The sequence below is a fragment of the Zingiber officinale genome, chromosome 8B, assembly GCF_018446385.1.
Source record: "Zingiber officinale cultivar Zhangliang chromosome 8B, Zo_v1.1, whole genome shotgun sequence".
Lineage (NCBI taxonomy): Eukaryota > Viridiplantae > Streptophyta > Magnoliopsida > Zingiberales > Zingiberaceae > Zingiber > Zingiber officinale.
In genome coordinates this window covers 68015160-68041317 of record NC_056001.1, presented here as the reverse complement: position 1 = coordinate 68041317, position 26158 = coordinate 68015160, and the positions used below count along the sequence as shown (strand labels likewise).

At 44.2% G+C, this 26158-nt stretch overlaps 2 protein-coding genes across 2 annotated transcripts; both read left to right on the top strand.

Annotated features, from left to right (window-relative positions):
* The first annotated feature begins 4769 nt into the window (after window positions 1-4769).
* LOC122013937 (DNA polymerase-like) lies at window positions 4770-8866 on the top strand. Its single transcript, XM_042570147.1, has 4 exons — window positions 4770-4915; window positions 6804-7032; window positions 7137-8438; window positions 8501-8866. The coding sequence occupies exons 1-4, from the start codon at window positions 4770-4772 to the stop codon at window positions 8864-8866; spliced, it is 2043 nt and encodes a 680-aa protein (XP_042426081.1).
* Window positions 8867-13106: 4240 nt separating this feature from the next.
* Window positions 13107-14836, top strand: LOC122013935 (DNA polymerase-like). The gene is made up of 2 exons (XM_042570146.1): window positions 13107-13524; window positions 13572-14836. The coding sequence occupies exons 1-2, from the start codon at window positions 13107-13109 to the stop codon at window positions 14834-14836; spliced, it is 1683 nt and encodes a 560-aa protein (XP_042426080.1).
* Window positions 14837-26158: the final 11322 nt, after the last annotated feature.

Sequence of the window (26158 nt, the reverse complement as noted above, 5' to 3'; positions counted from 1 at the left end):
GGAAAAATCAAAATATCCCAACATGTGTGCTAAAAGTACATTTGTGAATAAGTTTTGCACAATGCAAACACTTATAAAAAAAAATAATAAAAAAATAATAAGGGATATAAAAAATAGTTGTCATGAGTGGAATCTAGCAAGTCACCCCTTTGAGACCGAGTTAGGTTACTGGGAAATGACTGTTTAGCTTCTCTTGAGATTGAGCACACCTTTGAGACCTTGGGTTAGTTGAGAAATATGAACCAAGTGAATGGTAAGTAAGTGTCTATCACTGGTTACTTGTCTTTCACTAGAAACATTAGGAATTCAAATTTGATGACGACTTGACTAGGACATGGATTGAAACTTGAAGGGTGTTGAGTTACTTTTACACTGCGCACAAGATTCTTATGCTTGAACCATACTTTACTTGTTTCCATGATCATGCTCGTTAATGAAACTTTTGATAGAGTTAGGAAAGTGCACTTTGGGTTTTATGAATGTGTTGTAGGACATATGAATTTAGATGACATTTTGCTTGAGGACAAGCAAAGGTTTAAGTCTGGGGTGTGATGTGTAGATTATATACTCTTTTATGCATGTTTTACGCATATTTACATACTTTGAGCATGCTTGATCTATGCATTTTATACTTCCACTTTCCTTTTAGCATATTTACTCTTTTGGTTCGGAGATCCGCTTTTGTGCATTTTCTGTACAGGAGTCGATTTGGTGAAGAATCTACATCTTTGGGCATGCATTGGAGGAGACGAAGGCAGGACGTGTACCTCACACGGCCCTGACAGGTATGGAGCTCGGGCCGTGTGGAGTTTGGCACCAACAGAAAGAAAGATGACATGGACGTGTGAACCTCGCACGCGGTCGTGTCAAGATTTGAAGCCAACAAGCAGAAGCCTTACATGGCCGTGTGGATCTACACGGCCGTGAGAGACTTCCAAGCAGGTGGTGGGCGTGTGCACCACACGGCCGTGTAGCATTTCCAGAGAAGGGGTTACGGCCGTGTGGAGTCACACTGCAGTGTGGAAGAGGACATGGCGTGTGAATCTCACACGGCCGTGTCACGGGCCGTGTGGCGCCCGATTCCCTCCTCTATTTAAACCCTTCTTCATGAATTGAAAGGGGATCTCTCCCCCTTTGGGAGAAGGCAAGATTTGGTGGTTTCCTCCCATTCTTGGGAGGATTTCTGGGCGATTCAAGGGGAGTTCTTGGCGATTCCGGCTCCGGAGCGAGGATTGGATCCGAAGACAAGGCTTCTTCGTAGATAAGTTTTCTCTTTTCCCCTCTTCTTGTTTTCTTGGATTGGGGATTCAAGGAGTGCTTGTAATCTCTATTCTTTCGGGTTTTCTTCCTCGATTCATGGAGTAGATCTTGTATTCTAGGATTAATGGAGTATTTGTATGATGGATTGATGTAATCTCTTATGGATTTACCATTTTCTTGTTTCAATGACATTATCTTGCTTGTATCAATTAGATCTTGAATGATTGATGGTGGTTTGTGCTTAATTCTCATTCTTGATTGATTGTTTGGATTTCTTATGGACTTGGTAAGGATAAACTCTCACTCGATCATCCGAGGGATCCACGTGACAGGTGCAAGCCCGTGTAAGGACGTTTGAGAGATAATCTTGAAGAGGAAATATGAATATTCAAGAGAGTAGGATGGATTCTATGATTAGCTTCTTGTATCTTTATAGATTAATAAGTTGTGGGCTTCTATGTTGATATCCGAGGAAGGCATAGTAATAGGTGCGCTTCTGTGTAAGGACAACGTAGGTTCATGTCTAATTAATCCTATTTAGATACATTTCTCAGTCCTTAGCCGGTTGTCTATTGCAAGAGGGAACCGACAACTTTCTACATGTTTGGCAATTGAGGAATAAGAATTGGTGAACCATTTACATTCAAGAAATCTTACAAAGAAACCGAAACTCCTAGAATCTCCCTTTATCATAACCCAAAACACTAAACTCTTGTTTGTTGATCTCTAATATTAGATTTGTTTACCTTTACTATGCTTTTGAAACGATTGGATAGTTGTTTAGCTAATTCGCATTGAGACATTTCTAGTGCTTATTCCAGTCCTTGTGGATACGATAATCTTTTATATTACTTGCGACATTTCCGTACACTTGCGGAGCGTAACAACTCTCCTTGTCGTAAGAGCTCCAGTGTCTTCTTTCTCAAGAGCTTTAGTAGCAGGTTTTCCTTGATTCCCTTTAGTTCCCCTTAAAAGTCTAATCCCTACTTCTTTTGCCCTACTCAGTGGGCTCTGTAAGTATTTAATCCTTTACTGTAAAGGAACAACTAAAAGAGCATCACTAGCAGTACTTGCCTTAGCAGCAGTGTATACTTACTAACAGCAGTAGCGCTATCCTTTATTTCACCAGCATCCCCAGGAGCAACTCTATCTCCCAGTAGCACGAGTGTAGGACAGTAGCAGCACGAGTGTAGGACTCGATATCAGGAGCCGTAGCCTCAACAGCCTGAGCAACAGTATACTCTACCGCATTAGCCCCAGTCTATCCTCTACAGTAGTACCAGTGGCTCCTCTCTTTTCTTAAAGCATGAGCAGCCGCCATAGCTCCTTTTTTTAAGTGGTCCTTTTTATCAGCAACTTAAAAGTACTTTTCTTTGCAACTCGAAAGCAGCACCACTAGCAGTACTTGCCTTAGCAGCAACAGCAGCAACACTAGGAACTTTAACAGCAGCACCAGAGTCTGAAGTGTACACCCTTTTCAAGGCAATTTTCAGAAACAGGACTCTTAGATCCCTTTTCAAGGCAACCCCTGGCTCTACCTCTGCTGGTGGTAGTACTAGCTGCTTTACTCTTTAGGATGGATATCAATACCTCTCTCTGCTCGTGGGAGTACTCTCGCGGGTCTTACTGTTTAGCTACAATCTCTAACTCGAGCACCCAAGTAGTTTTCTTTTTCTTATTGGTCTGCGTACGCAGCTTTTCAAGCACCGAATTGATCTACTTTTCAAGCACCTAATTTCTCTACTTTATTTAGTATTAGAGATAGGGGGTACCACAGGTAGAGGAGAGGTATTTGAATGAAAGCAGAGCTTAATTCAGTTGATGAGTTGAGTTGAATGAATTCCGCTTCAAAGGGTTTGCGAACTAGATACGAAGGATAGCTAGATACGAAAAGAGGATGGATAGCTCATTTCATTCCTTTAGTAGGCATTTGAGGTCAGTCGATTGCAGAGTGCGCGATAGAAAAAGTCAGAAATACCGTATTTTGAGCCTAAACCGAATTTCAATTAGTAAATAGGCAACGTCATTTGGAAAAGAAAAAAAACTTACAAAAAGACAAAATCTGAAAGCAAAAAAGAGTTTTTTTGAAGTTCAAAAAAATGAGAAAATATGAAATGAAAGATTTGCGTGACGGATGCCTTAAATTAGTGCATAAAAGCATCACTCCTCTGGTCTGCAGTTGACTCCTCTGGTGCCCTTTCTGGCATTGACTCCTCTGGTCTTCGATTCACTCCTCCAATTCAAAACTACGAAAGATCGTCTGCTGCCCCAACTGAAACCCCCTTGGAAGCCACAGCTCCTGGTTAAACCCACTTCTTCCATGAACTCCTTTCCTTCCTCTCTCGCTGTCGTTCAGTTTCTATCGAGACCTTGGATCTGTCGTTCGGTACTCGAAGTCACTCTTCTGGTGCCCTTTCAAGAGCTACTCTTTTCCTCTGTCGATTTGCTTGCATTTGGTTCAGTTTCAAGCTGTCCTTTCGATCGATACCTGCCGTCATTCAATTCAATCCAGCTGCCCTTTCTTTCGATACCTTCTAAGTCCTTTGCTTGGATCTGTTCGGTTTCGATCTTTCAAATTTGAATGGTTGAATGGTTATAGAGAATTCCAAGTAATCTCGTTCGGTTTCGATCTTTCAAATTTATCATGGTTATAGAGTTGAGAGAATTCCAAGGGGCTAAGCGTTGCCATAGACGTGGAGACCAGTAGGAGGGGCTAAGAGAGCGACGTAGAGAAGTGTGGAGGAGCGACTGAAAAGAGCGTTAAGACAGGAACGAGCGACAGCAACTCTGAATCCATTCTTTGAGTTCGCATTCAATATTAATATCTGAAATGCTGTTTACTCTAAGAAGTTATTTAGACTTCTTTCTCAACGCCAAACCACTCTAGAACTCCCCTCAAACCCGAAGTCGAAGCCCTACTCCCCTCTTTTGAACCCGAAGTCTAATCCCCATTCGCTACCCCTTCGCCTATCAGCTCAGCTCTTCAAATACTGCTGATGGTTTTTTAGGTGACTATCGTCTCACCTTATATGATAATCCTTCGCCAACTTAAAAGTTCAAAGAATGAAACTTTTGCTCAGCTCTTCGCAAATCGACTGAACTCAATGAAATCTATCAATCGACATACCCTCGTAATTCAACTCTCGTAACTGAATCGGAATTCAGCTTCAAAGGGTTTGAGTTCAGTAGTATATTCATTACAGAGTAGTTTAACTATCGTAGAAGAGATTATAGAGTAGGTTAACTATCGTAGATATGTAGTATTAGAAGTTCCTTTCCTATCAACGAAATCTATTATCTGTTTGTCACCCTAAGGAGGGATAAAAATGACATAAATACAATCTCTATTCTACTCACACTCAACTCATCTACAAAACAATGAAATTACTCTATTTCACTATCCCATCCTGTCACTCTATCTTCTTTTGTTGTAGAAATTTCGCTATCGTAAATCTCGATAGATTCTATGAGCGTACTAATAGATTCTAGGAGCGGACTAAGAGTGCACTATGGAAAATGCAAAGGATAAAGGCAAAGCCAGGGCTAAGGAAAAGGAGAAGGCTAATGAAAAGGCAAAAGCAAAGCCTTTGGATAAGGCAAATTCAAAGGCTATTACTATAGGTGAGCAAAAGTTTCATTCTTTGAACTTTTGGCGGTGAGCCGATAGGCGATTGAAAAAGCTTAGGCTAATTCAAATTCAAATGCTAAGGAAAAAGCTAAAGCAAAGGCAAAGCCGAAAACCCTTAACTCTAAATCTACACCTAAGACCAGTTGAAATGCCTCTCCTCTATCTTCTTTTCAGGTCCAGTTGCCTACCTTATCTACTCAATTCCATAGCTTTGGATTTCTGCTCTGGTAACTGAATTAAGTTCATTCCCGAAACCCTCAACTCCTCAACTGGAATCCCAATCCCTTCTTTTCCTTCGTCTGCTGCCCATTCCTTTGTTCGGTTTGGATTTGCTTATTCCTTACTGTATTTCGTTGCATCTGTTGCTGGCATCTTTCCTGTTGTTTGCTGCTGTGGTCTTAAGTTGCTGGCACCTGTCTGTTCTGTCCGGACTCGATTTACACCTAAGACCAGTTCTCGTAAGAGTGTACGACTCTACTGAGCTATCGTACCTATTTTCGTATCTACTGAACTGAATTCCTTTTCTTTGAAGTTGAATTCATCTACCAATCCAGGAACTAGAAAAAATTCATACAATTCAAAAGATTAAACTCTATCTTTCTTTTTCTGAATCAACTCATTCAACTGATGCAAAAGAAACATAAGAATATCATATAAGAAACAGAAGAATGTAGTGCCCTTGGGTCGGGCTCGGGACTGATCTTCTAGGGTCGGGGCCCAGTACCCAGTTGTAATAACCGCATTTGAACCGTCTAAACCTGCAGACGAAGGGGTCGTCAAAAGATGGATTTAGTGGGCTCTGAAGATGGATTTAGTGGGCTCTGAAATAGTGAAATATATAGGGTCACCTGAAGCTCCTGTGGAACCGTTTGTTGCTTCTCGATCAGCTTCAAATTCGAAAGCGAAGTGTTCAGAATTTAGATCTAGAAATGCAAATGGGAATTTTTGTTCTAAGGAGAAAAATATGAAATAAAACTGAAGAATAGAGAAGTACGATTTCCCAGCTCCTAAGACCTGGATTGCCCTTCTTTCTTGTGTATTGTTTTTGTTTCGAATGTCCTTTGCCATACGATCTGAAGCGCTTTGGCTGCCTCTTTTTGGGCTCCAAAACTTGGAGATGCTGCCTTTTAGTATTTAAAAATCTCCCCATTGCACTTATTATATAATAGTTCTTTGTTCCTTGTTTGTGTAGAATAGTTCCTTTCACCATGGCACTATTGTTTAATAGAAAAATCTCACTTTCACCATGGGATCAGCCTCATTTCTTTTTTTTTTCATGGTTCGAAATGTTTCTTCAATTAGTAAAGCGGATTTCGCCCACAGCAACCACAGCAACACCCAACCCCCATCATAAGTATTTGTAGGCTTTAGGCCATTTACTCTTACCATCAGCAGTATTAAATGGCTTTAGGCCATTGACTTTGACCCTTATGGTCGTCCCACAGCTGCAATCGTAAATGGCTTTAGGCCATTGACTTTGACCCTATGGTCGAGCCTATTCGGGGAATATCCTATCGGTTGATGCCCTTGACTTTATCACAGTATCTCTAGTCATTTCAATGACTTCTATGTTCTTTTCTAATGCATCGTCATTGATGAATGCTGTTAATTTGGTTCCATTCGACTATTCTGTGTCTCAGCCCCTTTTAACGGGGCCCCTCTCTGATAAGGTTGGATTGGTTAATGTCTGTATGAGTACGAAGCAGTGGAAAGTCTTTCGTGGTAAGGAAATGGGTTTCGCAGTTCAGAGAAGAAATTGTATTCGTATGGTCGGAATCGTCAGGACGTGTTTTGATCGCCGCCGTTTTCTGTCATCGTTACCCATTACTAATTTTCATTTTAATATGTTCCTTAATCTTCCCTCCCGTGCTTCTATCTTTGCGGTTATCCCATTGTTTTCTCATCGGTTTTATAGTTCTGCCACCCCTCAATTAGATTTTTCTCTTTGGGAAGATTTGCAACGTCATATCTCTTCTATAAGGGGTGAATCTCTCTATTCTGGCTGTTTCCAAGTGATAGCTAATTTTCGTGATCCCTATCCTCTGGCTGTGAATGGCGGGCTTCTGGTCCTTTCGTTTTTCCAATTGTTGGAATTGTATGTTTATCATTTGACTTCTTCCTGTATCAAGTTCAATATGGTTACTGTATGTTCTTACCTTCATGTTCTTACCTTCTTTGTACGATGTTTCAGTGACACTGGGTGATGCCATTCCGCTTCATTATGCTAATGCTTCTCTTATTTCTGAAGCGTCTGGTCTACGATTCAATTGTGAAGCAGGTTTCTTGTTATGGAGAACGACACGAGTCAGCGGCTGTCAAGTGTGCCATCATGCGCATCTATTATAAATCATCTGGCGAGTCCGTTCAAGAAATTTGTCCGATTCAGAAGGACTCTACTGAGCTAATTAGTAATATCATGGGTGTTATGGCAACACCAAGCGTCGAAAATCTTAATCTTCCCCGGGTTGAATCCCTGAAGCGCAAGAAGTCTCGAAAATCTAAGATTCTTACTTCCATCAAGCGACCAAGTTCCCAATTGGAGCCCCGGCCCTTCATGGTCGCCGATATAGAAACTGTGCTTTTGAATGATGTTCATGTCCCATACGCGATAGGTTATTTGGCGGTTTATCCTAGTTTGGATCTTTCTTCTGTGGCTCCTTCTTCAATCCATATTGCGGATTCCTTTAATTCTTTTTCAAGTCTTGAAGAAGAAAGTCAAGTAATTCTTTCTCGTTTTATCTATGACTTAGAAATAGCCGGGAGGAGAGACCCTCGTCTTCGTACGGTGTACTTTCATAACTTTGCTAGGTTTGATGGCCTTTTCCTGCTTAAGCATTTGGCGTCCTTTCACAAGGACTTCAAGATCAAACAATTGATACGCGAGCATAGGCTTTATGAACTCAAGATATACTTGGGGGAAAGGCATCTCTCCCGTTTCCGCGATTCCTGCACCTTGCTTCCTCGATCTTTGGCAGAGTTGGCCCATACTTTTTGTCCTGAGTTGGGTTTTAAAGGCTCTATCAACCACGAGGCAGTTAACATATCAAATCTTCTTTCTCTTCGTGAGGAATATGTTAGATATCTTCGTCAGGATGTCCTGCTCCTTGGGGGCGTCATGAGAAAAGCGCAAGAAACCTATTTCTTTAAGTATCACATCGATGTCGAGAATGTGATGACGATGTCGGCGCTTTCGCTTTGCATCTTTAGAACTCATTACTATGAACCTGACCTCTTTCCTATCTGTACTCTCACAAAGAATCAAGATTCATTTATTCGTCGTGGGTTTTACGGGGGGCACTCAGATGTGTACATCCCTTATGGGGAGAACCTTCTGTATTATGATATGAACTCCCTTTATCCCCACGTAATGAAGAAGTATTCCCTGCCCTGCGGCGAGCCCTTCTGGCGAAATAACCTTACCAAAGTTGACTTGGGCACCCTCTTTGGGTTTGTTGAGGCTTCTGTTGTGTGTCCCAAGGAACTTCGCCGTCCCTTCTTGCCGTACAAGAGCTCCGATACCCTCATTTTTGGCACTGGTCATTTCGTAGGGGTATATTTCAGCGAGGAGCTTAAGTATGCCCGCGGTTTGGGGTATGAAATAACACCTCTCAGGGGCTATTCTTTTTTGAGAAGAGGAGCGGCAGTCCTTTCGCAAGCATCATTTCTAGCCTTTACGAACTCCGGAAGGAGGCTAAGAAAGCCGGGTTTGAGGCGATGTCCTTTATCTTAAAGTTGTGCATGAATTCGCTCTTCGGGCGTTTCGGCATGGACCCTGAAGGTCAAGTGAGCGAAATATGCTCTTTCTCTAGGTATGAGGAGTTGCTGGTTCAATCTGGTTTTCGTTCAACGGATAAGCTTGACGATGATGTTTACCTCGTAAATTATAGGAGGAACATCCGTCATCTTAGTGCCGAGGAGTGGCGACCTCCTAGGAACTTAGCAATTCAAATCTCCGCGGCTATTAGTGCCTACGCTTGAATTGAAATGTACCCATTCGTCTCTAGGGAGGACTGCTTCTATACCGACACTGACTCCGTTGTTCTTGGCAGTCCTTTGCCTGATGATTTAATCTCCTACACTGAATTAGGAAAATTCAAGCTTGAACACTTAGTAAGGGCATCTTTTTGGCTCCCAAAAGCTATTTGTTGGAGGTCGAGAACAATAGGCATATCATCAAGCAAAAGGGCCCTTCCAAGGACCTCGTGACATCAAAATGGTTTAAAGAGCAACTAGCTGATCTCTCCCGTACTGAGGAAATCCCTACTTCTGTGAATTTCAAAATCAATTGGCATAATCTCCAAATTCTTAGGAAAGATCGTCTGGTGAGATTGTGGCTGCCCCTCAGCAAGAAAAGGGCTCGTGTATACAATGATAGGGGAGAATGGATCAATACTGAGCCTGTGGAGGTTTTAGACCTGGGCAGTCCGCAAGCTGCAGCTGAATTGAAATTGCTACTTCTGGCTGAAAGAGAAAGACTTCAAGCTGCTGAGAGAAAGAGACTTCTAGAAGAAAGAGAGAGACTTCTTGAGAGAGAACAAAAGATGGCTTAGAGGGAAGGGAAAAACTTCTTCAGTAGATGGAAGTCATTTCTGATTCACAAAAAGAAGTAGTTCATCCTGAGTCACAGATATCCACAAGTATCTTTCCAATCCTAAGCCCGAGGAGTAACTTCACATTAACTGTTCTTCATCTGAGCTTGAGTTTCTTTCTGCAGGATGGCACCGAAAGACTCTTTATCTGCAGCAACACAAGATAGATCTTCTGGACACGAAAGAAAGGTTCGCGAGACGCGAGACTATAAACTAGCGCAATGAATGTAGGATGGTCAACGAGTGAAGGAGAGACAGAATGATCCGAGAGGGAAGAGCGAGAGGGCGGATCTGCAGCAACAACAAATCTTCCGGAATCAATCTGAAGCAACAAGAGATCTTCCGGTACCATTTTTTCACTCTAATTTCAAGTTAAATTTGGATGTGTTAAGCATATAGCTTGACGGCACTTTCGTTCACTTTTTTTGCTTTGCTTTCTCTCTAATCTCTATTACACCACTTTTCAAAAGTTGTAGCGCGTTTGTCGCTTAAGAAAAAAAAGTTTGAGTCTTCTGTTCTTTTCTGTCTTTCTTTTGTGTCCAGTACTTTTCTTTGTCCAAAGTTTTGCTTCCTTATGTAGAATCGTCTTTCGCTGTCTCTAGTTCGATTTGATCTTTTCTGTGAAATGCCGTGGAGGGCGTTTGTCGCTTAAGAAAAAAGTTTGAGTCTTCTGTTCTTTCTTTCGTGTCCAGTACTTTGTCCAAGGGAATGCTTCCAATTTCTTCATATTTCAGTGAAAGTACCAAAGCAACAGTCGTGAATGGCTTTAGGCCATAAAATACTGCTGATGGGGAGAGAAAATTTTTCGAACAAATGGACCACTTACTTAGGGAAATCCAGCTTCAGTGAAAGTGCCTATATAGGAGATCAACTTTTGTCGAACTTCTCGACCACTTCTTAGGGAAAATCGGTTTTATGCAGAAAATACGCTGTTTCTAACTTTTTATTGATGGATTTCCTTTCCTTGAAGAACTCCTTAGTGTCGATTGACCTTTGATCTGTCGTCCTTTGAGTTTAGGGTATGACTTTCTTGGGCGATACGAAAATAGGCTCGATAGCTCAGTCGATTCGTACCCTTGGGGTTGAGGATTTCTCTTGAAGTAAGGGTCTTTGTCGATTTAGATTGGGCTTCGGTTTTATCGTTTGTCGAGAGAAGGACGTCGATTGATAGATTTCCTTTCCTGGATTGAAGGTTGATGTAGATAAGGGTGTTTGTCGATTTAGAGTCGGCTCAGCTCTTCACCAATCGACTAGCTAATCACCTTATCGTAGATATTCCTCGGCTATCAACTGAATTCACGGGTTGGATCTTAGCTTTAGACTAGTCGCCAGCCACGAATGGAGGTCAGGCTTCCAGGAGGAAAAGGATAGAATAGATCCATACCAGCTGAACTGTAATCACGAATCCCGTCCTTGGATACTACTTAGAGGAATACCCAATACAACAGGAATCCCCCAGTTTCTAGGAATCCCCTAATCCAGGAAAGTATACGTTACATCCAAGCTTTCTTGTAGCAGCTACTAGTTTCTAGTAAAACTATAAAGTGGACTTATTCTACACTTTTCAGAGAAAGGGAATAGGTACTTAAAACGACACCTATCAGACACAGGGAAATGGAATAGGTGGCTTAAAACGACACCTATCAGACACAGGGAAAGCAACCAGTAGCCAAGTTGATGGGCGAGGAACTATCTCCCCAGCTAAATCATGGCCCCAGCTCTCTATGTATATATCTTTCTTTTTATGCCTACCTACCTAATGGACCCATCTATCTCCTCAAGACCCGTAACTATAGTACATCTGTATATATCTTTCTTTTTATCCTCAAGACCAGTGCATATCTACATATCTTTGTTTTTCTCCCCAAGCCAATCATGTAACCGGAGTAGGTCGAGCCAAGCAAATCAGGTAACCGGAAGAGGTGTATCCAAGTTGATTTGAGCTGCTCCCAACAGTTACCCTACATGAGACACCCGGCACATCAGACACCCGTAAGAGGTGATTGTACAGCTAGAAGAACCTGCTAAAGTAAATCATATACCCGTGGGTACAGCTAGGAGAACCTGCTAAAGTAAATCATATACCCGTAGGTATAGCCAAGGCACACCTAAATAATGTACCCTGAACAGGTATACCACTAAAAATGGGCATCATCTGCCCTACCAAAAGCAACATCTGATCCACCAAAAGGTACATCTGCCCTAGCAACATCTGATCCACCAAAAGGTACATCTGCCCTAGCAACATCTGACCTCCCCAAAGCTACATCTGACCTCTCCAAAGCTACATCTTCCCTACCAAAAGCAACATCTGACCTCCCAAAAGCTACATCACCCTACCTAAATGGAGTAGTTCTGGATCGGATACATCTGCCCTACCTAAATGGAGTAGTTCTGGATCGGATATAGTAGTTCTGGATCGTAGGAAATGGAGTAGTTCTGGATCGGATATATAGGTATTTGATTTCGTATAGGGGAGTAGAGAGGAGAGGGGTGTAGATAAGGATGTGAGTTCTTGAAGAGAAAAGAACAGGGGTCTTTGTCATTAAGATGTGGCAGCAAAAGAGTAGGGTTAGAGAAAGGGTCTTTGTCATAAGGATAGGATAGACAGGATTTCAGGTAGAGAGGAATTGACAGATAGGATGTTAGGAGGGGCAGAGAAGAGAGTTCTAGATGGGAGCAGAGAAGAGAGTTCTAGATGGGATAGGGTAGACGAAGGACAGGATTGAAGGAGAGGATTGGGGATTGAGCAGATAGGGAATGGCAGTATACATGAATTGACAAATAGATAGGATAGACAAGAGCGGTTTGAGTTTCGTCGTATAGTAGAGAGATAGGGTTTGACTATCGTAGATATGGATGAGGGGTTGGACAGCAGAACAGGGATTTTATGGTTGCGTGACGGGTCCCTTCGAAATAGAAAACCGGCATCTGCACCTTAATATGATTTGCGTGACATTAGATCTTTCATAGAGTTTTTAAAACGCCATTCACGACTCTTGCTTTAAAAAAACTATTATCGTTTTGGTCAAGTCCTATAACGAGCGAAACCCTCGTTTTGTGTTGCTGAGACATGCGCCTAAGGATAAATAGCCACCGACCGAGGAGCCGAGTGACGTGCCTGCGCGTATTATACACTTGATTGAGTGCCAGCACGTAGCTGTGCTTTCAGCAAGAATTTGACCATTGGGCGCCGGAAAAACTCAAATTTAAGATTTTAAAAAGCAAAAGAAAAAGAAAGAAAAGTTAAAGAAAAGAGTTTTTTTGAAGAAAAGTTAAAAAAAGAGAAAATCAAAAAAGAAAGTTTTTCGCTTGCTCTCGCGCGTATTTCGCTTGCTCTCGCGCGTAGAAATTACAAGTTCAGTTGTCCTCGGTTTCGACTCTCCAAATTCACTAAAATCATGTCTCAGCCCCTACCTTTAAATTGGTAATGGGGCCCCTCTCTGATAAGGCAATTAAGTGGCAGACCTATGAAAGGCCTTTTTCACTTAGTTTTTTTAAGTCGTTCGTCGTTTGTTTGTGATCGTTCGTCGTTTGTTGTTCGGGGTTTTTCAAGCCGCAGTTCGAATAATAACGCTCTTCATCTATCTTACGAGCTTTGGAATAAGTTGGAAGGTCAGATCGACTCAATGAGAAGCCGGCCCCTTTATCCGGGCTCTTTTCAAATTCTGACCAATTTTAAGGAACCCCACCCTCTTGCAGTTCAAAGTGATCTGCTGGTCCTTGCATTTATGCAACTGCTGGAGTTATATGTCTACCATTTGGATTTAAAGTATATGAAGTTAACGATTGGGTATAATATGTTTATTCCTTCTTCGCGTGATCTTTCCGTCACTTTAGGGGAAGCCATTCCCCTTCATGATGGAAAATCTTCTCTTATACCGAAGAGGAAGGTCTACGATGCCATTTGGCATCTTGTATCATCTTACGCCGAGCTGTATCAGGAAGCGTCTATAAGGTGTGCGCTGATTCGCGTTTACTATGAATACGGCGAGTCCGTTCCTGAAGTGGTTCGAAGTCAAAAGAGCTCCAAAGAGCTCATTACAGGTATTTAAAATGTTATGGCCGGGGCCCGGACAATTCTGATCTTCCAGGGGTTAAATCCCTGAAGCGCAAGAAGCCTCGCAAATCAAAGATAATAACCTCTATAAAGCGAAGAAGAAGTGAGATCGAGCCGCGCCCTTTCATAGTTGCCGATACAGAAACAGTCATAGTTAACGACGTGCATGTGCCGTACGCGATAGGTTTCATGACGGTTTTTCCTGAAAAGGATCTGTGTTCCTCTCGGATCACAACCTTTTTCAGCGAGGACCTAGTCGATGTCCTTGACCGGATTGACCTCCGCAGCGCCAGAATGCTTTCCAATTTCATTTATGATTTGGGACGGGCTGTTAGGCGAAACTCGCGGCTTCGCACCATTTTTTTGCATAACTTATCAAGATTTGACGGGATCTTATTGTTGAAGCATCTAACGGCTTATCATAATGAATATAGGGTCAAAGCACTGCTTCGGAATAATAGGATTTACGAAATCAAGGTATACTCCGGCAAGAGGCTGCTTTTCCGTTTCAGGGATTCCCTGAATTTCTTCCCTCGATCTTTGAGGGAGTTAGCCGATACCTTCTGCCCTGAATTGGGTTCGAAGGGCTCCATTGACCACGATGCAGTTAGCGTGTCAAATCGAATTTCGCTTCGGGAAGAATACGTTAGCTATCTCCGGCAGGATATCCTTATCCTTGGGGGCGTTATGCAGAAGGCCCAAGCTCTTTATCTCTCAAAGTATAACGTGGATGTAGAGGCCGTCATGACAATTTCAGGCCTTTCACTTCGTATCTTCCGGGCCAATTATTACAAACCTGACCTCTTTCCAATCTCTACGCTTACTAAGAACGAGGACACTTTCATCAGGCGCGGCTACTACGGAGGTCACTCAGATGTGTACAAGCCGTTTGGTGAGAACCTTCTTTTTTATGACGTCAATTCCTTGTATCCGTTCGTGATGAAGAATTCTCCGATGCCCTGCGGTATTCCGGTCTGGAAGAACAACCTTGAGCAGGTCGACTTGTCTACCCTCTTTGGCTTCATAGAGGCAATAGCCATTTGTCCCAAGGATCTCAACCGCCCCTTCTTGCCGTACAAGAACCCCCCTGCGGACCCGACCCTTATTTTTGGCACATGTCACGTCGTTGGCGTCTACTTTAGCGAGGAACTGAAGTATGCCCACCAACTGGGTTATGATATTACGCCCCTCCGTGGCTATCTTTTTGATAAAATGAACGACAGCCCCTTTGCTAGCATCATTTCTAGCCTTTACGAGCTGCGAAAGCAAGCGAAGAAAGATGGATCTGAGGTTATTTAGAAATCGGCAATGAATGCTCTCTATGGGCGCTTCGGAATGAACCCCCGGGGTAAAGTGACCGAGATCTGCTCTTTCTCTCGTTACGAAGAGTTGCTGTTTCAATCTGGTTTTCACTCAGCAGATAAATTGAGTGACGATTATTTCGTCGTCAATTACAAGACGAACGTCGGCAGTGAAGAAGAATGGCGTCCCCCCCGTAATTTAGCTATGAAAATTTCTGCTGCTATCGCTGCTTACGCTAGAATTCACATGTATCAATTCATTTCACGTGGGGACTGCTACTACACTGATACCGACTCCGTTGTTCTTGGCTCTCCTCTTCCGGATGAATGGGTATCTTCCAGTGAATTAGGTAAATTCAAGCTTGAGCATAAGGTTAGGACGGGGATCTTTCTTGCTCCGAAAAGTTACATCCTTGAGACCGAAGAAAATAAGGAAATAATAAAGTACAAAGGCCCGGCCAGAGATTTGGTAACAGCGGAATGGTTCAAGCTTCAACTAGCCGATCTTTCTCGAACGGAGGAAATACCGCATTCTGAGAACTTTCGCATTGATTGGAATTCATTCCAGATTCTGAAAAAAGAGACTATGATCAAATTGGCACTGCCGCGCAGCAAGAAAAGAGCTTATGTATATGACGAGTAGGGTTCATGGGTCGATACGAAACCTGTGGATATTATAGATATGGGAAGCCCAGCTGCCACGGCTGATTTGAAAGAAAAACTCTTCGACGAGAGCAAGATGGATCATGCAGCGCAGATGGCTTCTAGGGAGGGAGAGATTTCTGCGAGGGAGAGAGAGATGATTGCAAGGATAACTGCAAGGGAGAAACTTCTAGAGGACAGGGAGAGACGGGTAGCTGTGGAGAAAGAAAACCTGGAGAAGACAGCGAGACTAGCTGCCGAGAAGGCAAAATTCCTTGAGGAGAAAGAAAGACTAGCTGCCGAGAGGCAGGGGGCGAACATCTGGCTGAGATTGCAATCATTTCTGATTCCTAAAGCAGAAATAGTTCATCCGTCAGAGTCCGAGAAAGCGGAAAAGGAGGAGGCGTCCGAAATGTCAACGCGGGATAAGGAGATAGCGAATCCCAAACCATACGAATAGCACGCTAAATTTTTCTCTAATTTCTTGTTTGGCAGGCTGCGACCCCAGCCTGCAGGTAACCGGCCTTTTGATAAGGGCGGGTGAGGTTCCAACCGTAGTCAAATGAACGATCTATCTAAAAGTTCCCTGCGGTTGGAAGAAGACAGGCGGGATTGAGCCTCGCGCTATAGCGGAGGCCCCCAGTGGTGGGCTGTCGGTCCGGGTCGTCACGCAACGCTAAAAACATGAACTGAAAGTGAAAAATTGAAATTTGAAAAAAGTTCAATTTATTGAAATTTAAGTGAAAGTGCAAATTCTGCTGATGTTTTTTTAGGGAGGAGATCAAGTTTTTCGAACTGAAGGAGCTAAAGCAACAGTCGTGAATGGCTTTGGGCCAAACAGATTCACTCTACTCTCTCCCTCTCCCGTCGGTCGAGCCCTATCCTTACGGATTCCCTCTCCCTATCCCTCTCCCTTTAGGTCGAGCCTATCCAGTGGGTACCCTTTAGGTCGAGCCTATCCAGTGGGTACCCTTATGGTCGAGCCTATCCGGTGGGTACCCTCATGGTCGAGCCATCTAAAGATGCCCTTAGGGAAAATCCCATTTTAATGGTTTTCCAATTATTTGATAAAGAAATTTAAATGATTTGATAAAAGCGAATTTAAAGAGATCAACTTTTTCCAACTTAGGGACCGGCTCCTTCCTTAAGTCAGACGTCGCTATCGCTCGTACCGCGTAGTGGGGTAAAATTACGGTTAAACGAAAAACCCGGGGTTTTCGACTTCGTACCTTCCTTGTGTCCCTGTTGCTTATTCAGAAGTAGCCCTTTACCGTAGCAGCCCCCCCTGTACTTCCCAACAGCAGTAGCACCAGTAGGACCAGTAGTAACAGTAGCCACCCCAATAGCAGCTTTACTAGCCCCTGCCCCAGCAGCCGCCCTAGCACCAGGAACAACAACAGTAGACTCAAGAGCCGCAGTACTAGCAAGAGGGACTGTGCACCAGCAGCAGTACTAGCCCCAGTAGCCTCAGTAGCTGCATCCCTAGTAGCACCAGCAGTGTCCTCACTAGCTCCAGTGTCCTGACTAGCTAGAGTTTACTCAGTAGCTGCATCCCTAGTAGTAGCTCCAATAAGTTTGACATTTGACCTTGAATAAAACTCGAAAGGCCTAAGTGTTGCTTTTCTAGTATCTGCCTGTTGTGCTTTTTACCTTTAGTGCAACTGTAAAGCCTCAGGTGATAGCTCTAAAGGCAGAGCCCCCCTGTCAACGGCAGCATCAATAGCAAGGACGGTCTCACTGGTCAAAAACCCAAGGACGGTATCCCTTTGCCCTGGAACCCTGAAGCTGAAAGCGTGAAAGTAACGTGACATGGAGCGACTTCAAGGAAGATCCACAACAGCAGATAAAGAAATAGAGTAGCAGATAAAGAGTAGCGAAAAAGGTACAACTGGGACAAAGGAATTGACCTTTGATCTGGGATTTGAAGCCGATGTGGGCTAGGAGGTATGCTTTGAGGGTTCTACCTGTAGCAGGAATGCAAAGGTCGGATAAGTCTTTGTCTGGGTCAGCTTCAGTTGCATGAGTTGATTCAGTTGATTCAGTTGTTTCAGTTGATTCTGGTGATTCAGGTAATTCAAGTGATTCTGGTGAACTCCGATTCAAAGACAAATAGGTATGTGAGTTGGAGTTCAATTGCATTTCAAGAAATTGAATATATAGCAGTAGTTGCCTGACTAGCAGCAGTAGCACCAGTAGACGCCTCTAGAGCAGCTACAGTAGACTTACCTACTTTAGCAACACCAGTGTACTCTAAAGCCTGATTTACTTGATGAACTTTTAAGTCAACACCTTGAGTAACTAATTTAGCTTGAAGTGTTAAGTCTGATGATGATGATTATGGAAGTATTTCCTCTATTGCTTTTCTTTATTCCTTCTGTCTTATTTGCTCGCAAAGAGTTGCTCGCTAAAGTATAACTAAGGTATGAGAATTTTGCGTGAGGCGTGGTGAGTGTGCCAGTATTTGACAAAATTGTGTACTTCAGTACCAACTCCAAAGGGGCAGAGCTAACGCCCTACTGCAAAGGGGCAGACCCTGGGATCAACTCCGACCCCCGTATCAACTCCAAAGGCGCAGACCCCAGGTTCAAAAGCCGAAGACCTCCTCAGTCGGCTAGTCAGTATGAAGTCCTTTACTCAAAGGGCAGAGCAACCCTAGGAACAACAGTAACTGCAAGAGCAACCCTAGGACCAGTAACTGCAAGAGCCGAGTACCCAGCAACCGTAGTAACTGCAATAGCTACACTAGACTAGTAAGCAGCCGTAGTATACTCAAGGGCCGCAATAGCTACAGTAACTTCAGTAGCAGCATCCCTGTCGTCCTCACTAGCAGCAGTATCCCCAAGAGCGACTAAAGCAGGAGCACCCCTACCAGTAACTTCAGTAGCAGCATCCCTGTCGTCCTCACTAGTAGCAGTAGCCACAGTGGCCTGTAAAGCATCATCAGTATCCTTATAAAGATCAGCTGTAGTGTTTACTCTAAAGCCGTATTTCCTTTAGCTGCCCTATAAGCCCCCCAACCTAGGTTTTATAAGGGTGCACTTGTGTCCGTATCATTAGTTTTTGTTTGACCCGGACCTGTACGCTCTAGTTGTGGTAATTCTATCCTTAGTTTTCTTTATTTAGTCCCTTTCCCTCGCTATTCCAATCGCCAACTTCAAAGTTCAAAGAATGAAACTTTTGCTCACCTATCGTAATAGCCTCGGGGTGTATTCTATTTCTTTTCTTTCTACCGTTTCCTTGCCTATCCAATCGCCAACTTAAAAGTTCAAAGAATGAAACTTTTGCTCACCTATCGTAATAGCCTCGGGGAGTATTCTAGCTCGTCTGTAACCCAAGGAGGGTAGGAGGGAAGTTTTCTCTTTTAAGGTCTAAATACTTGAACTCATCATCCCTATGCTTAAAAGCTGCATCTACTTTATCAACTAAGGAAGCAACTGCACCAGCAACTCGTACAACACTAGTACCAACTCCAACAGGCGAAGCCGAGTAACTAGCAACACTAGGAACTGCAACAGCCGAGGACCTCTCAACACTAGGAACTGCACCAGCGCCAGAAGACCTATCAACACTAGGAGCTGCACCAGCTGTAAGTGATTATACTTTGTCACCAACTTTGAAAGCAACAGAGGATTCTTAAGTTAGAAGTTCAAAAGCCCCTAATTGATCTACTTTTAAAGGAACAACACCAGATTATACTTTGTCAACACCTTTTCAAGCAACGGAAGCATTAGTAGCTACCGAACAACTTTTCAAGCACGAACTGATTCTACTTTTTTAGTTGAAGCAGCCCGAGAGGATTCTCCTTTATCTACTGTTGAAGGAACAACACCAGATTCTTCTACTTTAGGAAGAACTTTGACTTTAGGAAGTACTTTTCAAGCAACTGATTATTCTGAAGTGTTAGGTTCAAAAGCCTTTACTTTATCTACTGAAGCCCCAACTGAGTCTCCTTTATCTACTTTAAAAGGAGCAAGTGATTCTACTTTGTCCCCACCTTTTACAGCCCTAATGGATTCTGAAGCATTAGTAGCTCCAGTAGTAGCAACTTTTGAAGCCCCCGAAGCATTAGTAGCTCCGGAGCACCTTTCCCTAATGGATTCTCTACTTTTTTATCTACTGTTGAAGCATCCCTGGATTCTTCTCCTTTATCTCCTTTTAAAGGAACAGCACCAGATTCTTATTCTTCTCCTTTATCTACTGGAACAGATGATTCTACTTTTGCGGGAACGGATTCTTTCTAGGGAACTTCTCTTATTGATGCCAGGCCTAGGGAACTTCTTATTGATGCCAGGCTAAGTTGATTCACCTAGCTTAGCTAAGGAACTTCTTATTGATGGTATTCGACCCGTGCAATAGTAAAGGTCTGTCCCGCCTCAGAGAATATTTCATTATCAAAGTACCAGCTCTCGCGTGGGCCATTATTCATAAAGTTGCTCGAGCTCTCCTCATGCCCTTTCTTGTATGGAGGTAGTCCGGCCGACCGAATTCAAGTAGGGAGCCATTGCTTCTTTTCTCTTCAACTTCGCTCTATCCAAGTGAAACTAATTTAGCGACTTTTTCAGCACCAGAGGATTTAGGAACTACTTTTGCGTCAGTAGAGGATTCTACTTGAGGAAGACCTGGCCCAGCCCCTTTAGTAACACCTGGCCCATCCCGAGGATAGTCTCTTCTACTTTATCCCCAAAAGCAGGATCTCCTTTAGGAAGAACTTTTGCATCAGGAACTACTTTAGCATCAGCAGATGCATCAACAGCTGAGTCTCCTTTAGGAAGAACTTTTGCATCAGTAGAGGATTTAGGAACAACAGGAAGAACTTTTGCAGCACCTGATTCTTCTCCTTTCGGAGGAACTGCCCCAGCGCCACCTGATTCTTCTCCTTTAGGAACTACTGCAACAGGAGGAACTACTGCACCCGTAGCATCTGCATCAAAAGCAGCAGTACTAGTAAGGATCAGAAGCATCAGGTACTAAAGCTGCCCCCGCGCCACCTGATTCTGAAGATCCCAAAGTGCCATCTCCAAAGCAACTATTTCGCGAAGTCACTTCTAAAGGAAAGGCAGCCCTAGTTTAGTACCAGTAACTCTAACAGCAGCAACAACAACAACTAGTACAGAGCGGAGCCCCACTAGCCCCTGCCCCAGCAGCAGCCCTATCAACTGCGAAAGCAAGAGTAGGAGAGCAGTACAAAGCTTTTCAAGCACCTAATTTCTCTCCTTTTGCTTGGTAGTGAAAGCCCTAGTAGTTTAAGAGCCCTAGTAGTTTAAGTTCCCTCCTCAGTCTCATATGGGTGCTACCCTCTCTCATATCCCCCTTGCCCCTTTTGGGGGGTTTAGGTGGCTTGGTGAGGGGTATCCATTGGGCGCGTGTCCCTAAACTACTCTTTGGCAGGAAAGCCAACAACTTCAAAAGCGTACTTACGGGTTAACTCAACAGCAGCACCAGCAGCAGCTACAGTGGACTCACTAACAGGAACACTAGTAGTGGACTCAAGAGCGGTAGCCCTGGCTCTTTTTCAAGGAACGGATGATTCTACTTTAGCCCCAACTGCGGGATCTACTTTAGCCCCAACTTTTGCATCAGCAGAGGATTCTAGTTTAGGAACTACTTACTTTGAAAGCAACATAGGATTCTTCAGTGCGAGGTTCAACACCCCCTAATGGATCTACTTTTGAATCCCTACCTTTTGAATCCCTACCTGAGTCTCCTTTAGGAACTACTGAGGAACTACTGCCTCACCCGAGTCTTCTACTTTAGCTACTGCAGCCCCGGATTCTACTTAAGCACCAGAAGATTCTACTCAAGCAGCTACTTTTTCCCCTCCAAAGGATTCTACTTAAGCACCAGAAGCAGAAGATTCTACTTTTGCACCAGAGGATTCTACTTTTGCGCCTTTTGGAGTACCTAATTTCTCTACTTTATTTAGTATTAGAGATAGGGGGTACCACAGGTAGAGGAGAGGTATTTGAATGAAAGCAGAGCTGAATTCAGTTGATGAGTTGAGTTGAATGAATTCCGCTTCAAAGGGTTTGCGAACTAGATACGAAGGATAGCTAGATACGAAAAGAGGATGGATAGCTCATTTCATTCCTTTAGTAGGCATTTGAGGTCAGTCGATTGCAGAGTGCGCGATAGAAAAAGTCAGAAACACCGTATTTTGAGCCTAAACCGAATTTCCATTAGTAAATCGGCAACGTCATTTGGAAAAGAAAAAAAACTTACAAAAAGACAAAATGCAAAGCTTGCGGTTTGGCCATTCGGGTTGGACCTTTCGGATTGCGCATGGGGCCCCTTTGAGCCTTGGGTGGGGGTAGGGCCCTTCGGGTTGTGAATGACCGACCGGATAGCTTAGTTTAGGATTCCTATAGAAGTGAACTTTGGGTTTAGGGAAATCCTGCTTCAGTGAAAGTGCCAAAGCAACAGTCGTGAATGACTTTAGGCCATAAAATAATGCTGATAGGGAGAGAAAGTTTTTTTTTCCGAAATTAAGTTGTCGAAAAACCCGCCTTTTTCGCCTAAACTTCATTTTCCCTAAGTAAATCGACAACGGAATTGAGAAAAGTTTATCTCATATCGCGAGAAAACCTGTGCCACTATACGAAGGTGCACTTTTTGGCTCAAAATACGCTGTTTTAAACTTTAGAGAAATGTTGTTGATGGAAAGATCGAACGTAGTGTTTTTTTGAAGTGGTTAAATAGATACGAGAGAGAATTCCAAGGGAAAAGTTCACGAAGTACGGGAAAAGATCAACTGATGTCAAATGCTTAACACATCCAACTCGAACTGTTCAAAACTCAAACTTCATTTTTCGAGCGCAGCGACGTGGCTCCGCCATTGACGACTAAATGATTCTGATGGGCGAAAGCGAAACGTAGAAAGATCTACCCGTGGGCTTAATAGTTGGAGATTTTGCCGTTACTCGTAAGCCGCGTACCTTGGAAAAAAACCTCTCGGCTCCATCTCAGCCACAATGGAGCAATTCCCTGCTCTCTGTCCTACTAGAATGGCAGGATGAGAGCCTTTCCTAGTAGGCGCACTCATCAGGCTCGTAATGTTCAGCGGTTGGTCTTTCGGTTGGCTCGCTCGTTCTTGGGTAGGCTCAATCGTTGAGTTCATCTGTCTTTCGCAATTACAAATGACGAGTGAGAATCCTTCGGTCGCTCGTGAAAATCTTATGTTGTCCTGTTCATCTGTCTTTCGCTCATTCATTTCTGTCCCTACTAACATCTCTTGTCTAGATTCTGTGGCTAGTCGAGGTTCGCAATCAATGGTGCGGCCTTCGTTCGCCAAGTCAGCTATTTTCGTCAGAGCAGAGAGCTGGCATCGAGAGGTGCGAAGTGAGGCGCAGCTTTGAGTCCGCCATCGCATGACTTAATTCGGAGTAGTAGGGTTCGCCGACGATGATTGGTCTTCCGCTTATCTCAATCATGCCCCTCTAACCGTCTGATGATTGGGGTGCGTGGTAGCGGAACTACCCTTCTGATGATTGGAGAGCAAGGTGGCTGAACTAAGGGTCTGATGATTGGGGTGCGTGGTGGCGGTCCCTATGACCGAAGATGTAGGCTCTCGGACCAGACCAAATTAACGAAAGGGCCTTCCTCCCGACTGAAAGAGATCCAAGGCTTCTACTGCTTACCGACTGAAAGAGATCCAAGGCTTCTACCGCTTTTCCTGCTTGGCCCGGCTTGGACAGATTTCTACGGCTTGGACAGAGATCTCAGGCTTGTACGGCAGCTGGTCCGGCGGTGTCCGGCTGTCCCGCTTGTCTTCCCCCGCCTATCCTCTGCCTATCCTTTTCCCCTGCACCTTCTCACTACTCCCCCCGACTGAATGAGGCGCGGATTCCTACTCCCTGCCACGGATCTCGACATGCGATCTGAAACTCTGAAATCAAAAGAAAAGATTAGAGACAACTGAAATCAAAAGATTAGTTGACCAGAAAGAGAAGTAGTTAGGCTCTGAAAGAGGACGCACGACGAGAGCGGTCCCCACACCCCTAGATTGTTGTCAGAAGTTCACGATCGCGCATCCCGTGACGAATAAAAGCGATAGTTGACGAAAAAAATAGAATAAAAGAAGAAATGAAATGAAATGCCGAAGAGGAGCGAACACAGTGACTATATACTCTTTCTTTCGCAGCAAAGCATGTAACCGAATGAGAGAGAGCAGAAGCAGAACCGGTTCTGTCTTTCTTGCTTGATATTATAGTTCAATCCGATATGATAAGTGATTCAGCTTAAGAAGGGCGAGACCAAACTCATGCTGGGCCATCTCTTAGCAGTATGAGTCAGAGTAGGTAGTCCGACCTTATATCTGCATCTATCTGATCGAGCAGAAGCAGATAAGTGGAATGATGGGGTGAGGGATATGAATTTCAAGTTCTATCGCCGCTCGCCCGTGCCATATAAATATATGGTGCTCTATCCATGAGCAAGAATGAAAGGTTTACCGCGCTGGATCCTTTGTGAGAGTAGGAGAAGACGAAGATCCAAGATGTGTTATGTTAGGTTTGGGAATGGTAATAGGAGCGCGTGGCACTCTATTTTGATCACGAGTCCGAGCTTAGATAGGGAGATCTGAACCCATCCTTTTATACAAGAGAAGAGGTGTGCGTCACGAGAAGGCTGGCGCCGCTTGACTTCGTGGTCTATGTGCGGAACGGGTCTCAAAGAGTCTGCAGCTTAGTTAGTTCCGCTCACTTCCTGTATCGCTCCCGTTTAGCGGGTGCCCACTCTACTTGATCCCTTGGACACGCTACCCTTTTGTCTAGATTCCTTCCCACTTCTCAGCCCTTCCTGTGAATCCTTCCCTGAGCCTCGCCCCATTTCCCCACCACCCTCCTTCCTTTAACGAGTATTGCTCTTCCTAATACAGGACTCTTAATAGTCATAGGCGGACATTTCCTTGGACTCTAGGAAGAATGAACATGGCCCACTTTCACTAGTCACCCGGACTCCGTGGCTCTTTTCTCTTAACCGGTCTCGACTAATCAGTCGCTTAATCGGTCGGTCTAATCCTTCATGGTCTAATGAGTCTAAGGCTATCCTTGCCTCTGCTATCAGTCATTTGGTTACAAGCAAAAAAGCAGTCGGCTATTGGGCCGAGGAGATGAATTGGTTCGCCCAGCCTCTGACGCCAGCTCCTCCTCCCACTCTCTATGATAGCTTCCTTTCTTGAATCGACATGGGAGACTCACTTCCCACGAACTCAGACTCATTTTGGTTCTTGCACTACTCCCGTAGGTCTTGTAGTCACTGTTCTTATATCGCGCTCCTTTCAGTCGTGGCAGTAGTCGCTCCCTATTCGCTAGCCCGGATCTTCTGCTTGGCTTTCCGGAGACTGATTGAATCGACTGATTGAACCGCTCCCCTCTCATTGAGTTGGAGGCATGGGCTTGAGTCGATGTGGACAGAGGAGGCATGGGCTTGACTTGACCCCGGGACCGGGAGAAGGAGAGAAGAGAAGCAGCAAAAGCAGTACAACCACTGCAGCTGTCTGTCCAATTGCAAAAGCAGTCGAATTAGCTAGCTCCCGTAGCGTCCTTTCACCTTTTAAAGCCTCTGCCTGGGATTGGGATCAAAGATCTAGAACTGCCTATCCTATCCCTGAATTGAGTCTTTCTGCCGTCAGCCTTTGATTCGGATTCGCACCTCGACGTCGCTATCGCTCGTACCTAACCCCACTCTGGATTTGGATTCGGATGACTCAGCCCTATAGCCATCTATACCTCTCAGCTCAGCCTTTGATTCTCCGTACCGCTACGTGGGGGTCGCTCCCTCGTCACCCTCTTCTCGGTCCTCGGCACCATCCGTCTTGAATGAGATTCTGTACTTTCTCGCTCGCTCCGCACCTTTGTAGTCCCGCTCCCCTCTACCATGAACTCTTTTCCGTACTTAGCTAGGCTGAGGCTAGAGATGGCGTGCGTCACTTCTCTCTCCTTCCTGTCCCAACCAGTGGCTTGGAATGGAATGAGTAACTATCACCGCTCCTTTAATTGGTCTCTTCGCACCCTAACCCTATTCCTTAATGGTCGGCTCGCACTCTTTTCCCGTCCCCTACATACATGAACCGCATTAGCCAATAAGCGACTGATTAGGCCAGTAGCCGATAGCAGGATCCACTAACAGAAAGAAATGACTCGTAGCGTAGTTGAGTTCAGTACGGGAAAGAAAGAATAGTTGAGGACCGGATGCGATTAGACGAGACCAAAGAGACAGATATGAATCGAAGTTCAGGAGCTAACCTTTTCATTATAATTATAGGAGCGAGAGCTTCCCGGGGAAGAAAGAGTGTCCTTCTTCTTTCCTCCGACCTCTGCCTCTCCCATCCTGTACAGGAACAGAGACGAAACCAACTAGAACTATGATATTATAGAATCATTCTTAATCTACATTACTCTGCTGCACGCTCAACGAAGCCTCGCTCGCTGGTCCTTCTTCACTCGACTCGATAGCTACTTTCACTGCTTCGCATCTCCACTTTCTTACTGCACTCAGAGATTCGAAATGGAACTTCTAGTTCTTGTTGTCACTTCGTTCGCTGACCATAATTAATCGTACTTTCACTCTCATTCGCTGCTTCTTCTCTGCCTGGGAATGGTTCCGAACCTGGCCTAATCTCTGGCACCGACCAACCTCTACTTCCACGGATGAGTGAACTGTCTGCTCGCCCTTGCGAACT